The 17,372-nt window shown below is 41.7% G+C and overlaps 1 protein-coding gene across 1 annotated transcript in view; it reads left to right on the forward strand.

Moving 5' to 3' along the window:
- Nucleotides 1-551: 551 nt before the first annotated feature.
- The window catches only part of SCRN1 (secernin 1), a 39,442-nt gene continuing 22,621 nt past the window's right edge, over nucleotides 552-17,372 (forward strand). Inside the window, exons 1-2 of the mRNA XM_076331263.1 lie at nucleotides 552-634; nucleotides 11,223-11,382. Coding sequence (XP_076187378.1) covers nucleotides 11,224-11,382 — 159 coding nt within the window. The 5' untranslated portion in view covers nucleotides 552-634; nucleotide 11,223. The remainder of the gene's footprint in view (nucleotides 635-11,222; nucleotides 11,383-17,372) is intronic.

A 17,372-nucleotide genomic window follows, 5' to 3' on the forward strand; every position in this document is an offset into this window, starting at 1 on the left:
CTTCCAACACCTAACGGGAAGGGTGCAGCTGTGGCGGAGGACGCGTGCACCCCTCTCCACCCACGCATGCGAAGCGTGGACGCTTCTTCTTGGCCCCATTTTCATGTCCTCGCGCTTTGATGGCCTCTGCCTTGGTGTGGCATTTGAGGGTACACCCACCCACGCGAGGCCCCGGCACCCACCGCATTCCGCCCTGAGGGTAGCAGGCGGCCGCCAGCAGCCAGGACCGGCGCTCTCTCTCACGGGGGGCGGGGGATCGCCGGGAAGACCCTGGGCAAGGGCAGGAACGGCTCTGCGGGAAGGCTTGGTGCCAACAGGGCAGCCGGCCAGCTCCGCGGGGAAACGCCAGAAACGAGCGGTCCCCGAGGCCCGCGGTGACCGTGGGGCAACCCTCGCCCAGGCGACGCCGGAGGAGGGCGCGGTGGGCCGGCCGAGCGGCGCCGACCCACGCGGGAACGGATCGCACCACCGCCGCGCCTTCCGCCGCCGCACCGGCCGGGACTCGCCGCGCGGAGCAGTTCGGCGGCGGCTGCGCGCGCAGGGGGGAGGGGGCCGCGTGCCGCGCCTGCTCCCACCGGCAGGGGCCGCCGCCGCCAGGCTGAGGGGAGTGGAGCGGAGCGTGAGGCGCGCTGAGGTACGGTAACGGTAACGCTGCGAGGCAGGGCGGCATCTCCCCGTCCCCTTCCTCCTCTGAGCGGCGGGGCCGGGCCGGTGCCTTACTGCTCGGCAAGGGGGGAGGGTGCGGGGTCTGCGGGCAGCGACCTGCCCGGCGGGGCTCGCCCCGTCAGCGCCGGGCGGCGGTCGCTGTGGTGGTGGTGGTGGTGGTGGGAGGGGGCCGGGGGCCGCCGGGAATGGCGGGGGAGGATGGCGCAGAGCCGGTTTCCCGGAGTCCGTGCGGGCGCCGTCCCCCGGCGGCGATGTCCCTCGGCGCCTCCGCGCACCTGCTCCCGCGGCAGCGGGAGGCACCGCGCCACCCTGGGCGGGGGCTGCGGGCATCGCGTAACATGGCTGCCCCGCAGGCCTCCTCCGGCCCGCGGGGGCGGCGGGCCCGGCGGGGGCTGCGCCCCGGTGGTGCGGGTGGGGGTCCCGCGGCGGGGGGAGGACTTGGTGTTTGGTGCTGGCATCGGCAAACGCTGTCCCCGACTGTCCCTTGCCTTCCAGTTGGAAGCAAGGCTCTCCGGTCGCTGTCTTCCCTGGCTGCTCTCTCTACTAGCTGCTGCTTTCCCTTCTGCTCTGTAAGGACCTGGCGTGGGTTGTGTCCCCCTTTCTTTTTTTTGAAGGTGTCTTTTCATATAGTCATCTTGAAATCTAGATGCTTTCATGTGCATTTCTAAGCATACTGTTAAGCTCAGGTAGGTATGTGATGGTTTTATTCACCTGAGCGGGATGATGAGCAGACATACCTTCCTGCAAAAGTCTACAAACCTGAGATCTTTATCTGTGCTACTAGAGGCTGTGATTAATCTGCTTTTAAAAAAAAAAGACATTTTCTCCAGTACTGATAATTAGAGGGGGGGGAAATCATATTAAACCAGCATCTCAAGCAGAAGACAGCTTTGTTAGGGCTCTCTGGTCCTACGAGTGCACATACGTATAAATCTAGCCCTGTGAAAAATGTCCTTAAAACTGAGTAAAGCCATCCATACCTGTAAGATATGAAACTTCAGTAATCCCAGAGAAATGGTTGTGCTGCAGGACACTGTAAATTCTGTGATGCAAACTATCTGTGTATACTAAATTTACTCAGTAGTTCAGAAGATAATAAATACATGAACTTGTGGGAAGTGGAGTGACTGACTCATTTGGTTACAGACTATTACTGTTTCAGCTATTTGTCTAAAAGCTGTTTTAGAATTAGGAATTTAAAGCACCTCTAAGCATGCTGGTTTGTTCATAACATGCATGCCAAACCCTCCAGCCAAACAAAAAGAAACCTCAAAACAAACCCTCAATCATATATATTTAGGAAGTTGATCTCTGTGAACACAGGATTTCAACTGATTTAAGATGAATCAAGACTGAAGTTAACTTAAACCATTCATAGTGCTATGAACTTTTCCAAGCAGTTTAGATCCCAGAGCTTACATAGTCTGAAAAGACAGGTGTTATATTGAGGTAAATGTGGTAGATGGAAATCCTTTATTGATATGAGTAGGTTTTGTCCTCCCCAGAAAGTATTTCTGATGCTTAGAGTTTGAGATTTTTATGGTAACTTCCTTTTTTGGAAGACATTTGTAACTTTTTTTCTTGGTAAAGTAGGGCATGGCTTAAGTGCCATTTGTTTACTCTTGCTGAGTTTGGTATTTTTGGTAAGGTGTACTGAATTTGGCTATCCACCCTCCCCTTCAAAAGTCATCAACCATCAATGCTTTACGCAGCTTGCATGTGGGAAAGTGTGCTAGTTTATGCTAGAAGCTTCCAGTAAGAATTTATTTATTATGTACTTGAAGAGTTGTGAAGCTGGACATTGTCCCTGTAGTCTATTGGCCTTCTCTTTCTGTAAATTCAGCAAATTGAGAAAGTGCACAGAATTGCTATCTACACCTGCCTCTCCGTAAGGTACCCAAATGGCTGGTTTCTGCCACAATGTGTTGCATTACATCCTAACGTTTACAAATGTTTTTGCTAGTATTGCAACACTTGCTGTTGTTTTAGGTTATATTTTAAACTAAACTGAGACTTCCAACAAGGTACTTTGATGCTTTTTATTTTACCTCTTGTTAACATAACGATGTTGCTAATTTGAAATGACTACCAGTCAGTGTGCATTAGTGAGTTGCGTGTGGAGGTGGACAGTCTCTCCTGTGCAGTGATCAAGACCTAACTGAACCGCAAAACTGGATTGTGCTGGCTCTACAAAGAGGGAAAGCTACATGGCTAAGTATTATGCAGCAGTTAGTGACTTCTCATTGTGAAGTTGTGTTGTACGAAGATGCTTTAGATGCCAGCAGCTCCTAACAAGGGTCTCTGCCCCAGTGGCAGAAGCAGGAAAACAGGTGCTTCTCTACGAAATGGAGAGTGTTACAAATATGACCTTAGACTGCAGGCTGTAATAGCAGCTACAAAAGGAGTAGAGTTCTGTGACTGCTTGGAGACTTAATTAAGTGCATTGACATCCACTCAGTGAAAAGTCTGTATAAATAATGAATTTTCCCTCTATGCACAGCCTGTGATGGAAATGAGACTGGAATCTGTTGTCTTCTGGATGACTGACCCTGATTTGTTTTTAAATAGAACTATGTTTTCATTAACATAATTCAGATTACTTGAGGCAAAAAATAAGATCCTATATTCTTTTGAAAGATGCTTACTTTGAAAGGTTGGACGAGGGTGTGTCAGACAATTAAAATAGAACTGGTTGGTCAAGGGACTGTAAACTTCTGTAACAGCTGAAATCTTACCATTTGTTAGGACTTTAAATGCTGAAGAGCTTTACCATGCTCATTTGATGTCCAGTATCTAATTTGTTAGACAGTCTTAAGAAACCTGGGAGCTGTTGCCAGGAATATTCCAAATTTTCCCACATACAGCAAGAGAAATATTTCCAGTTCTTTCCAGGCCTATTATGCATTTGCTCAGTTAAATGACCGAAGGGGGTGTGCTGCTTAGGAAAGCTTTGAAATGCAACTTGATTTTATGCCTGTGTAGGGAATTGCTGCTACTTGTAATTCAAAAATAAAAGTAAACTTACTGGAGAAAATGGGCATCCCAAATCTCTGAGTAGAAGTTTGAGATGTTGCTCATTTTGAGCAAATTCTTGAGAAATTTTCAGCATGTAGTTAATGTAAAAAAAAAAAAAAAAAAAGAGAAAAGTTGAGCATGGCTTGCAAGTTTCAGCTGCTGATTAACTCCTCTTAGATACCTTCTCAGACACAGCTTAGAGGGACAGAGACACAATCAAAGTTGAGCGTGGCACCTTCAAGTGGTAAATTGGTATCATCATCCATTGGTGGTAAGGAAAGAGTCAAACAGTTTGACTAAGGTCTAATGAAATGTCCAAGCAATAGGGACACACAGATCTGGCATGGTTTTGTGCTTTATATTCAGGAACAGTCTCTGCTTTCTGATTTCTTAATAAATGCAACCTTCGTCTCTCCTGATAAATCATGCATTAAAACTGTCCAAATTGTCAATTAAAAAAAATAACCTTTCACTGTTTCCTAAGATGGGAACAATATTATTATTGTGCCTTTCAGTTCGCTGTCTTTGTTCTGTGCCTGCAGCTGAATGAATTTTGCTTTTCATTTCTGTTTTTGGAAACATTGCTTTTCTGCAGGATGCAGAGATCACATGTCTCCATGCATAAGACACTAGGCTTGATTTGTAAATAGAAATACAAGCTTGTCTCAGGCACAGGAAACATCTTTATTTGAAGGTTAAAATAGAGGTTTAAAATCAACAACTAAACACTGAACAAAGTTTTCACAGCTGTAACTGACCTTTCTCCTGCCTCCCTGTTAAAAATATGGAAGAGTTGAGAATAAGTAATGTGTGGCCTATTCGATATATTTTCCCTTCCTAATGAGAGAGCCTTGATCCAAATCTGAGCACCTTTGCTCAGATGCTGCCTTTCAGTTTTTCATTGTAAGTGTTTCTTGCAGGTTAGGTCACTTACCCTTTCTGGTAGCAATGAAAACAGATTTATTGAAATCTTTAAACATTTCTGAAATAGTTCAGAAGTATTAGCACAGCTGGGTTTCTGTTTTATAAAAGCCCAAAATATAGTGAGGAAAAGTCATCGTTTAACACACAGAAACAAGTTGTATGTCTTTGTAAAAGGTTTAATGTGCTCTCTGGACTTTAAAAAGAGCTCAAATATCTTTTGCAATATAAACATTAAAGAAAATGCTGTCATCACCAGAATGCACTCAGAACTTATCAGCAAGGAGTTTAGCAGCCTCTGTATTTCTGGTACCTAAAGCACCTGTTCCAGACCAGCTTTAATTTGAAGAAGCTATAGACGTGAGGGTGGAAAAATTAGGCTATATGATCAGTAAAACTGGTGTTCTGACCAAACTGCTGTGAAGGTCTGAGATGAAACTTCAAGTGTTAACCCTCCCACCCTTGTTTTTGTGGACACTCGCACTGTCTTGAAAACATGATGTTGATTAACACCAGCATTAACAATGGGTTATCTAGGACAAACACAGGTGTGCTTGAAAAACTGGGCATTAGGAGAGGTTTAAGCTTCACCCTGTACAACACTTTGGTTATGTCTGTGCTTCAGAAAGCTCAACAATTATGCCAACAAAATTCTTGAAGACAAACTTAGAAAATGTTTGAAAGACAAGTTTGTGTGATTTATCTCTGCAACCTCACTAAGCTGAATGAAAGTGAAGTGTGGTGTTCGTGGTTCCGTCCATGCTGGAAGACTTGCTAGCATAGCTATGCTGAGTAATGAATGCAGCAGTTATGCTCCTAGGTGAAGGATTGGCTTGATCAAGCTCAAGTTTTGCCAGCTTGTGAGTCAAATCATATCAATACAAGGCAAATTTACAGTTAAATTCTACTCATAACATGAGGTGAATGCTTTTCTGTTGTCAGTGCTGACTACTTGGTCTCACTGAACTTTTCTTCCTTAATATCCACTTGAGCTTTGTTTTGATTTCTTGTGAAGAGGAGCTGTAATGGCGGTAGCTGACTTTTCATGTAGTATCTTTTACTGGTCTGGTATTGCTTTGTATGATGGTGACTGGGTATTACTAAATTTTTAGGCAAGAGACTATACTGGTGTAGAAAACAAAAATTTTTCATAGCGTATTAAGGGTAGAGCTGTTTGTACATGTGCATCACTTAACATGTCGTAGATGCCTTGTCCAGAAAGGAGTAGCTCTACACATAGGAATAGCTACTTAAAATTTTTTTCATTTGGTGTAAATCTTAATTAACATTAACCATAAATCTTAATTAACATTTCAGAAAACCCAGCTAACCTAACTTGTATTAAAACCAAAGGGTTTTTATATGTGGCTTCAGGGGCATCTTTAGCTTTTCTTGAGGTACAGTTGCAGGGCATTAAGTTAGCAGCAATTAAAAAAGTATGAAGACCGAATATTGGTTCAGTTCAATAAGCATGAGTTAAATTTCAAGACAGACCCTTTTTTTTGACCCTGTTTTCTCACACTAATCCTTTTTATTGCCCACTGCTTCCTAGTGAGTGCTGCACTTCCATTATAAGCCTATTGTTTTGTTTTCCAATTGAAAGAAAAGACAGAGAAAAAAACTTGCTGTTGACAAAAGCAGTTTTATTGTTTTAGAAATAAGCTTTGGAATTGCTTGAACAATAAGTTATTAGAAGAGCTTAAAAAACTAATAGTTCATAATATTGAATTATTATTTTTGGTAATTTTTTTTTAATAAGACATAGAACTATGAAAGCTACTGTTGGCAAGCCAGTTTTCACATAATTTGTAACTTTGTAAAATTGGTAATTACTTCGTGCTTAATGGTTTCAGGGTATTTTGACAAACAAGGAAAATTAATTGGCTTGAAAAGAGCTGATGTCTATTTGATATGGGAGGATAAAGTTATTTTTCTGAGAAGTAATTTTATTGTAGCAGTCAAATTCTTGAACTTTAGAAAAGATTATTTCAGTACCAAATTGCAGCTTTCAGAGAAGCAGTACACAGTGTTATTCTGGAAAAAAATCCAAAAATGTCTTGACCAAGTTAGTATGAAAATCTTCCTTTCTTCAGTTTGGACTCTGACTTGCTAAGCTCAGAGTGCTTTGTTGTGGATACATAGCTATTTCAGTTTTCCTGGGTTGGGAGGAAGGCTCCAAACCACACAGAATAATTTATGCCTGTCCCTATTCTACTAGGAGCATGTTTTCAGTCTCTGACAGTCAAGTGTTCATGAGGGGAGGGATTCTGCAATCTGTCCTGTGTGTCTGTTGCTATAACAGCATTATTTGTCTGTTCCTTTTTTATAAGTGAAAAATGACATTTAAACAAAGCTTTCATTAGATTATGTCACAACGTTTATGTACAGACTTAAAGAATAACAATTTTATTCCTTGTTGACCACTCTGCAAGTCTGATTCTGGACAAATTATGACACTAGTACTGCAAGTTGTTCTAATTAGAATTTGTGACCCTTCTTAATACACGTTAGCATTTGTAAGATCCTCATACTGTGAAATGGAAAATACTCTAGAGTGAAATGTTCCAGATCTTGATATTTTCAACTGGAAGGTTAGTATTTTATGTCTATAAAGATTTATGGGTTAGTTTTCTTGAGGTGGTGCTAGGCAATAGCACCTCCATGTTCACCCTAATTCAGGAGTATAGTGATGTTCAGCCATGTTTATAAAGCCCTGATAATCGTCGTACCTGTTGTTTCACATTGTGATGTTTGGAGCCAGACATTGCCCAGTGGATGTTACTCCTTTCTTTCTGCATCAAAGTACTTATGAGCTCGTCTGTTTTACCATTGACAGTAATGGTGATTTGTTCATAGAATTAATTTGGCTTGGCAGTCTCTAAATGAGATTTATCACAATGAGAGAAGATCTTAATAAAGGAACTTGTTAAGCAAAGCTGCTTCATAGTGTCTGAACACAAACTAAGCTAAGTGCCATAGTGACCAGGAGACTCTAGAAAAAATATGTCCACGTGCAATATTGCATAGTACATTTTTGTCAAATAAAAAGATAGCAAGTGGAGTATATTACCTTGTGGCTGTTGCCCAGAACTGGTTTTCCAACCTTTGTGCCTGTCCTGATTCCAGGTCAACCAAGCATGATGCCCGTTAACTACCTGAAACTGCAGCAGTTATTATGTAGTGGCATAGCATAATGTACAGCTCTTTGTCTATTTCTAGTGCTTTCGTATGCAGAATGGTTTTGGATATAGCCTATAATAGACTGTATGGTCCCTGTTTCTCTTAACTTGCAGTGGCCCATCCATGAATGTAATGGTCTGCAATCAAATCTAGGGCCTGTTGACATGCAGTGTAGGTTTACCTCTGTCTACACCAAAATGTAGGTCTGAGGTATGATCTGTTGAGAAAATCAGGCCTGTATGCTAACATGCTCTGTGGTAAAGAACTGTGGCTGTGAATGGGCAACAAGGTATTCTTTGAGATCTGTTTGCAGTCATTCCCAGTGTTTTCTAAGGTTTTCAGGATTGCCTGAAATAATCTGTGAAAAAAGAGCAGGGATTAACAGTAGGTGGTTTTGTAAGTCAGCCTGATTTATCAGAGGTGCTGTGAAGGAGGAGTATTCTGTTCCTCCTGTAGATGAAAGATGCTTGTTTGGTATTGAGTCAGGGTGGTATCTTGTGAGAGGGCAAAGAGGTGGCAAATGCATGAAAATGAGAATGAGGACAACCTGAAGTTGAATTAAGAAAAAAGGAAAATGAAGTAGGCAAATAGATATGTCCTGCTTAGATAGGTAGCTGCTAGCAGACTGCTTTAGTTACATGATGGAGGAAGATGAAGTTCAGTAGTGTTCTGAACAAACACAGGTTGTGGGTGTATCTGAGAAACTGCCATCCTTGCCATATTTAAAATGAACCAAATGAGGTTCTAGGAAAAACTGCTACCTGGCAAACTGAGTAGATTTAAACTGTAGTAGACTGCTAGCTAGCTTCCTTCTCTAGAAGCCTAATTTAAGATCCCAGTGCCAACTCTTAGGACAATCATGTTTGCAGTACAAGGTTGTAACATTCAGCTTGCAGTGTTTAACTGTTATATACCCCCCGTATGAAATAGTGTGTGTTGAGGTGAAGTCTAGTTATAGAGTAGCTTACTCATACTTTCATACTTAAAAAGCATTACCAAAATGGCAATTTGTTTTTGGTTCAGTAACTGTTGGTATATCTAAAGGAAAAAATCAAAACCCTCACAAATACAAATGAGCCTGATTTATTCCGAGAAGGACTTCGGGAGTCTGTAGAATATTAGATACCGACAGGTTTTTAATTCTTTTCCCTGCCTACTCAGTCTGTAGGTATGTAAAAGTCTGCCTTGCATACCTTCCAATTCGTTCAGTAACAAACACAGTGCTGAAGCATTCCTACCGCATCTTTTTAAGCCTACCTGGCAATATGTTTGATATGTAAGTTGAAGAACTTCGTGTAATAAAAATTAGTACTGTGTATCACTTTAACCTTTCTTTCTAGGTTGTTGGATGTCTAATGTCTTTCTGCTGCCTTATGTATTTCAAATAAATCCACTTAGTTTGTGTTTAGAATAAAGAAAATACTTCTTCTGAATACTGAGATCCACAGTAAGCCTGCAAGTTATTCAAGATTTTGGCTGGTCTGACAAGGCATCAGAAGACAAATTTAGAGCACTAAATGATGACTTAATCTGAAGGTAGATGTGAACTCTTAGGGTGCTGGAAAGCAGTTACGTTGACATCACCAATGCAGCAAAATAAATGTACATACTCAGAATAATTCATAGCAAAATACTAAATGGTTTCATTAGTGATGAAGCTTGGGCAACGCTCTACACGTTGCATTTCAGTTTAATCACAAATGCTCTGATGACTCGCAAGTGATAAGAGTGGTAATTAAAGTGGGGCTTTGTCTCCATGACTGTCTGCAAGACACTCAGCTAGAACCAATAATGTACTGAGACTTACTGGCACAATATGCAAGTCTGCAGGTAGGTGTCCTCTGCCAGATGTATTTTATCAGCTGAAGTCATTCCAGCTTACGGTAGCTTGTCCCTTCCCACTGGTCAAAACTCTGCTTGTAAAAAGGGGTTGGTTTGTTTCCTAATGCATTTTCAACTCAACCGGCTGATTGTTCTTGTATGTAACTTACCTAAATTAAAAGGTGGTGTGAGTTCCCTAGACAATTCATCACCCCTCATTATGTTGGTAGAGGACACATCTTCTCTTGAAGTTGTTTTGCAAGGTTGAGCGTCAGTGTGACCTGTTCATAGTCTGTAGGCAAACTCTTAAGTGTTTTCTTCACAAACAATTACCACTTTATGGATAGCCTTTATCCAAAAGGCATTCTTTCTTTGGTTTAATATTGGAAGCCTGCTATTCTGTGAGAAGTGTGTGCTCAAATGGTACTGCTTTAAAAAAATAAGTCAAATTTGAATGGTTTGAAAGATGTCCAAGTTAATGATCAAAACCAGCTTTGCACACACCCCCACCCCCAGCATTGTCTTTCAAATAAATTAGCAGCTTTTTGGGGGAAACTTTTGATTGTATTGGTTGTTTCTAAGGAGTCCAAATGTGTGCAGATATTTTTACTTGTTCAGGATATCGTGGAGGGAGAAGAGGAACGTACTTGTTCATTTTGGGTCTGGAATTTCTGATGCAATGATAAGATCTATGAAGAAATCGCAGACATCTGTGTTGAGTGCTATTTTAACAAGCAATAAACACCCCACCTTTTTCTTTTGTAGGTGTATGTGCCAAAAGTTTTCCTGAATGGTGGAAAAAATGTCAGATGTGACAATGTACACAAGACCAGCTACAGTAGTGTCATAGTCCTGAAGCAGTTTACATTTTTTTATTAATATATTGTCATTGCAAACACTTAAAATCTTAAAATGTTTGTGCTATCCTATAAGCATTTTAAAGAGTATTCACATTAGCCTGCATAAACAAATAAACTGCAATCAATTAACTTTAGGCAAGAGCAGCAATGCAGACAAACCACAGAGGAAATAAAGTGCAATTAGTGCTTTGGTCTCTCTCTGATCTGAGTAGATAAATTGATGGACAGTTTTTGATATAATTGTGCTGTATCTTCATTCTGTTTCTAGTTACACCATTGTCCTCCCTCAAGAATCCCTCAAACATGTTTTCTTTTTCCTTTTTTAAAATTTTAAACTGCATGGGAGCAGAGAGAGTAAATTATTTAAAATTATTCTGTGTCTCGGCACTTGTCTGAGTCAGCAGAATACATCTAGGTCATATGTTCCCGAACAGCTCCAGTACAGAATATCTTTTTTCTTTCTGTGGGGACTAAGTAGACTCATTAAGGTACAGTGATCTTGCCTTTATTCCTCTTTATGCCCTCAAAAGGCTTGGGTGAAAAATGTCTGAAAATAGTATAATTCTTTTTATTAAATCCAGATAAGCTTCCTCTGAGCTGACCTGTTCTTCCATTATCATTGCACAATCAACTGACAGATAGAGGGAATGCATTGTCTCTTTCCTACAACAAATAGTAGTAGACTGAATGATTCTCTAATGCATGCAATTATGAGTTCAGCAAACACTACTTCTGTTTGTTTACTCCTTTACTTTCTAGGATGGCTGCAGCTCCCCCAAGTTACTGTTTTGTAGCCTTTCCCCCATGTTCTAAAGATGGGCTGGTGGTGTTTGGAAAGAACTCTGCACGGCCTAGGGATGAAGTACAGGAGGTGGTCTACTTCGCTGCTGCCGCTCATGATCCGGGAAGCAAAGTTGAGGTAAGGGTGAATTGTTACATTCGAACTGTGAGAAACTATTATTATCAGGAGAAATGAATGCTTGTTTTCTTGTCAGATTGTGGAGTCCTTGTTCCCTTCACTCAAACATCTCTTGAGTAGAAAGGAGACAAGATTTTTGAGAGTCCTGAAAATGGAACTCTGAATATAACTTTCTTGTTTAATTGAGGAAAAATCCATGATCTGTACTTTCTCCAGCAGACAGGCTGAACTGTTCACATCTCAGATTCCTGCACTGTGTAGCCTATCGCTTGCCTTTTCCTTTTAAGGGAAAAATATCCTGGCTAACTGGAACTAGAAGCAAATTTTCAAAGTTTTTCACTTGCCATATGAATTGTTTTCATTCATGGTTGTTGTTTGACAGTTGTAATGGGGCCTGACTATGCTAGGCATGTTGCAAAAGATGTAGCCAGAAACCTTTGCCTCAAAGAACTTGTGCTCTAATAAGGGAATGTGAGAGGAGGAAAACAAGAGCATAAGCTTTGTAAGCCAAACATAACTCTGGTACATACAGCTGGCTTTGACATGTTCTGCAGCTGAGGCACCTGCATCATGGTCAATTTTCAGTGCTGTGGCTTCTCTCTGAATCCAGGCTGGATGTGGAGTCCTGAAGCTGGACGCTGATGCCATGGATGCAGGTTGAAAGTGACCCTGCTGGAAGTAATTTTAATTATAGTCTGTTACTGCAGTCTCACTTCAATGACGGGAAATGAAAGGATAAGCAGATGTGGAAGGGTGAAGCAAGGGGGCAAATGAAACAAGAGGACAGGAAGAGGGGAAGGTACAGTGAAGGTGGAATGAAGAGGCTGAGGCAGCAGAAGGAAAGACAAGGATTGGTGGGGGTAGCCATTTTAGCAGAGGACACAGAGCCTGATCTGCACTGTCGGGAGCTTTTAGAGTCCATAGGTTCTTGCTCTGGCTGGCAGCTGGGAAAGCAGGAGCTGTGCGGTTCCTTGCATTCAGCCTCCTCCTGTCCCTGTGGCTGTGCAGAAAGCTGAGGACACTAGGTGTTCTGCACCAGGCTGGTGTCTCTCAGGTCCTTTATGGATATAATTGTTGCTTCCCCAGAGGACATCCTAAGGCCAGTGCCAGTTTTTAATTCTGTCTTTCAAGTGGGACAACTTCCAAATTTCAGAGGATTTGGTGCTGTTCTTTCTAACAGTTAATGTTCTCTTGATTCCTGTTGCTACCAACATCTAGTACAACTCATGCATTATTAAATGGTTTAATCTTGGATATGAAGAAATCCCCTCCCCCTGTCCAAAAGCACTAACTGCTGTTAATTGCAGTGCTACATTGGTAGCACTGTTGTAGACCTGTGCTAGTATACAGAACAGAAATGTGACAATAAGACAAGAAGAAAACTTCAGAGCAGGTTTTTTTTAAAGCTTCTCTCCATAGAACTGGAAATGAGAAAAAAGTTCTGTTATTGTGGAAGAACTTCCAAAAGCTGCTCTGGAGTGTTTGTATCCTTAAAGGAGAATACTTTCTAAGAGCTTAATGTTAGAGTACTTGATTCTTTTAGTCTCTCTGCCCCATATCTTACTCTTTGAGATTGTCGTAATTTGCTGAAGGGTATATTTAAGCTGTATATAATCTATTATGATCCCTCTCCCACCCCATGATTAACCAGTTTAATGCCTTTTCTAGAATGCAGTCATAAACTGGACTCTTTTGCCAGTCCTTTTGGAAGCAGGGAGCACAATCCCTTTGCCTAGCACACCGCAGTTTGTAGACTCATTCTGCTAACCAGTATCTGCAAGCCTTCCCTTTAAATGTTGAATTTTTTTTTTTTTTAAATGAAGGTAAAGTTTGTTGCAATGTGGTGAACATGCACTTTCAGACAAGGGGCTGGAGTGGGGTAATACCTCCTTTTTTTTTTTTTTTTTAAAGTAGGTACTTAAGCCCTAATTAGATGCGTACTTTGGCCTCTGCTAGTCTATGGTACTGCATAATTCTTCATTAGCTAGCCTGAAGTTTTGCAAGTACAGTGGTGTACAGAAACATACAGGCTCCAGATTTTTACCGAAATTATTCCTGTTTCCTCCCAGCACAGAATAATAACATCTTCAGTTGTTCTGGGAGTAGTGCAAGCAATCGCTTATCATTGCATTTTCGTCGCACTCAGCACTAAGTTAAAACAAGATACTGATTTAAATTGTTTTGTTGGGTCTAAAGGCTGTCTGGTAGCTTTGCACAGTCCTTTAACTGCTCTCCTTTGGACAGACCTAAGCATAAATTTAGTTGTTAGTTTTTCTTTAAAGTTCAAGATTTTTTTTCCACCTTCAGAGGAAGAGAGTGTGTTCATTCAAACAAGTCTAGCAAATATCGATGTTATAGAGTAGCTCTCTTTAGAAATAACTCTTTTTTTTAAAAATTTTCTTTCAAAACTGCCCACTTCAAAGGTCTTCAAAAAAATATCATAATAATCCCCTTCGCTGTAGGAATTGTGAAAGATTGACTGAATCAATAAAAGCTCTACAATCCAAGTTTTAGGCTGCTAGATTTGCTTCTAGATTTTGCTGTTTTGTGAACTTAAGGACACTAGTGAGTAAGAAGATTGCAATTTCAAACATGCTTACTCTTTGTGATAGCAGAACAGAAGTAAGGTCTTCAGTTTTTGCTAATTAGCTGGAATGTGTGTATTTCTCCTATTGTAGGGATGTGTCTAAGACTACTCTTGGTCTTACAACAAATGCATACTTACCTATAGGCAGAGCTTGTGCAAAGCCTGTTAATTCGTTGTGCTCTGTCTATAGGCAGAGCTTGTGCAAAGCCTGGATCGATGGGCCGAGGCCAACTGTATGAGATTCAACAAGGCCAAGTGCCGGGTCCTGCACTTCGGCCACAACAACCCCATGCAGCGCTACAGGCTTGGGGAAGAGTGGCTGGAAAGCTGCCTGTCGGAAAAGGACCTGGGGGTGTTGGTCGACAGCCGGCTGAACGTGAGCCGGCAGTGTGCCCAGGCGGCCAAGAAGGCCAATGGCATCCTGGCCTATATCAGAAATAGTGTGGCCAGCAGGAGCAGGGAAGTGGTCGTGCCCCTGTACTCGGCACTGGTGAGGCCGCACCTCGAATACTGTGTTCAGTTTTGGGCCCCTCACTACAAGAAGGACGTCGAGGTGCTGGAGCGTGTCCAGAGAAGGGCAGTGAAGCTGGTGAGGGGTCTGGAGAACAAGTCTCATGAGGAGGGGCTGAGGGAACTGGGACTGTTTAGTCTGGAGAAAAGGAGGCTGAGGGGAGACCTCATCACTCTCTACAACTACCTGAAAGGAGGTTGTAGCGAGGTGGGTGTCGGTCTCTTCTCCCAAGTAACTAGCGATAGGACGAGAGGAAATGGCCTCAAGTTGCACCAGGGGAGGTTTAGATTGGACATGAGGAAAAATTTCTTTACTGAAAGAGTGGTCAAGCATTGGACCAGGCTGCCCAGGGAAGTGGTGGAGTCCCCATCCCTGGAGGTATTTAAAAGACGTGTAGATGAGGTGCTTAGGGACGTGGTTTAGTGGGCATGGTGGTGTTGGGTTGACGGTTGGACTCGATGATCTTAAAGGTCTTTTCCAACCTTCATGATTCTATGAATTCCTTGTGTACTGTTAGTGGTACCTCCAAAAGTTAAGAAAAGCTTTAAGGAAGGGCTTGAATTCAGCTGCTTCACATTTTTTAAGTAGCAGGCATGCAAAATTATATCCACCTTTTAAGCAAACTTATTGAGTTGTCAGAGGTAATTAGCTAATATGGGGAGCAGAGAGGAATGTCAAAGCTTCTAGATGTAGCCTTTGACATACTGAGAATTATTACTTTGGTCTTTCAAACCCGTGAAAACTGCCAACAGTTCAGTTATTGTTGGGTGGGGGTTTTTTTGCTACAGCTTTCCTTCCCTTGCGTTTTATAAAACTAACTAAACAGGTCTGAGAAAATTAAATATAGGATATTTTGCAAATGGAAAAATGTGGTTGACCAATTTCATGTTACTGTTTGTCTAAGTCAGTAAGCTTTTGTACCTCTGACTAAGTTTTCCCTCTTATCCATCCTAGCGGTTTTTTTTTTCCAAATGAACAGCTTTTCTCTCCATTCCACATTGTACATTGCATTGGGTTCTTATGTTAGATACGTGATCTTTTACCTTCACTGCGCAATGATGGTGGACTTGCTTTTCATTATATTCTATTCTTTGCAAGTAATGTAACCCTGTCCGTCTAAAATTTTGATTACTTCTCCATGACTGTCACTCACATTCTGAACTTCTGTTAAGAGGTGGTTTTCAACACACTGACAACGTGGGTTGTTTCATAAGACTCTCAGGAAGTCTGTATCCTATTTATGTTCTGTGCTGCTCACGTTTGCAAATGTGATAATGCACAATGTAACCAAAAATGGCACAGTAGTTCAGCTAGATTATTGCCATAAAGGAATCAAACAGGCTATGCTATATAGCTGTCAGCTAGTTTGTGGCAGGGCCCTAAACAAGGGAATTCAGTGAATACTGCAAGTCATTTTAAGCATAATCTTTGTGGCTCAATCTACCAGACAAGTAACCCTGCAGCTAACTCATCAACATAATTCCTTCACTCCATGTCAGCAGGTTCCCAAGACCCTGAACAATAGGGCTTTTCATAAAGGTCTGCTCTGTGTGTGTGTGACAACTTTCTCAAAAGTTCGTTCTTGTTTTGCATTGTAATTTTGCAGTGGCAGATGCTGATCAGCACTCTTCCTTGTTGTAGTGGTCAGTCTAGTAAACTTGTGTGTGCAAGTGAAGTATTGCTCCCTTAAGAATAAATAGGGTCCTTTTTTGAATTCCTCTACTAAAAGTAAGTGTGTTCTTTTTCCCCAGATGTGGATTTTAAGAATTTTTCATGTTAGTGAGAATTCATGTTGCATGAGCTTTAAGATACAAGTCCCTCTGTCTTATTTTTAAGGTAGATTTTACTGACTAGATTTCTCTTGTTCTCTAGTAACCTGCCCCTTGCTGTGGTTTTCCTCTTCCTGAAGAAGTCTTGGGTGGGTGACTTTTTCTTAGCTGAGTTTTCCAGGTGGATTTTTTCTTTTAGATCAACCTCTCTTTCTTCTAATCTGACCTTTTATCCATGATTTTAAAATAGTCATAGTTGCTTGCCTACAGCATAGAGCTGTAAAAGCTCTTTTATCTTGATAGCATGCAACTTCTTACGGAGGAGTGGAGGGTGGCAAAATAGAAAGGATGGTCTACAACAAAGTCTACCAAATTGTGGAATATGCAAATTTTTTCTAATATATTGGTATTAAACTCTTCTGTCCTTAAAGTCAGCCCTCTGTGGGTAGGAGGGATTTTGTATTCTCTAAAACTTCATGGCACAGTTATGCCTTAAAGTTGGTTTGGGTTTTTTTTTCTCATTTTTAATAGTGTTTTTTTTTAAAAAGGATACCATCCTACCTCCCCTTGCTCTGAGTTTTCAGAGGAGCAGTAAGAGTATTTGCTGTGCATTGCTATGAGCACTGCAGACATAAAAACTTACCTGAAGCTAACTGAAGGGTCTCTGTCTGGTGTTGCAAGGTAGATATAAAGCTTGGAAAGTAGACTTTGGCTGTATTAAAGTTGGCTTTGTATTGCCTGGAAGTATCTTAATTCTGGTATTTGTAACGTAATCACCAGGCATCATGCCAGTGCTGCAGTTTGGTTCTGGTATACTTTGATTCCCTCTTAGATTCCCTCTTATGCCAGCTGTTTGGGTTATCTGCATTATATCTGGGGGTAAGATGTTCAGAGTCTGGTAACAGAAGCCAAGCAGCAGCTGAATCTACTGAGAATTTGCTCTTTGGGAAGCTTCCAGATTAGACTGACAGTGCCATGCTTACAGTCATGTTACTGCAGCCGTGAACTTGGGCACCCCCACTACGATACCTCCGTGGGCAAGTGTTGACTGGCAGGAAACCTTGAAGAAACACAGCAGTGTCTGTGCCCATGATGAAACTTTTCATTTACTCTACGTAGATAA

This window comes from Aptenodytes patagonicus, chromosome 2, assembly GCF_965638725.1.
Source record: "Aptenodytes patagonicus chromosome 2, bAptPat1.pri.cur, whole genome shotgun sequence".
Taxonomy (NCBI): domain Eukaryota; kingdom Metazoa; phylum Chordata; class Aves; order Sphenisciformes; family Spheniscidae; genus Aptenodytes; species Aptenodytes patagonicus.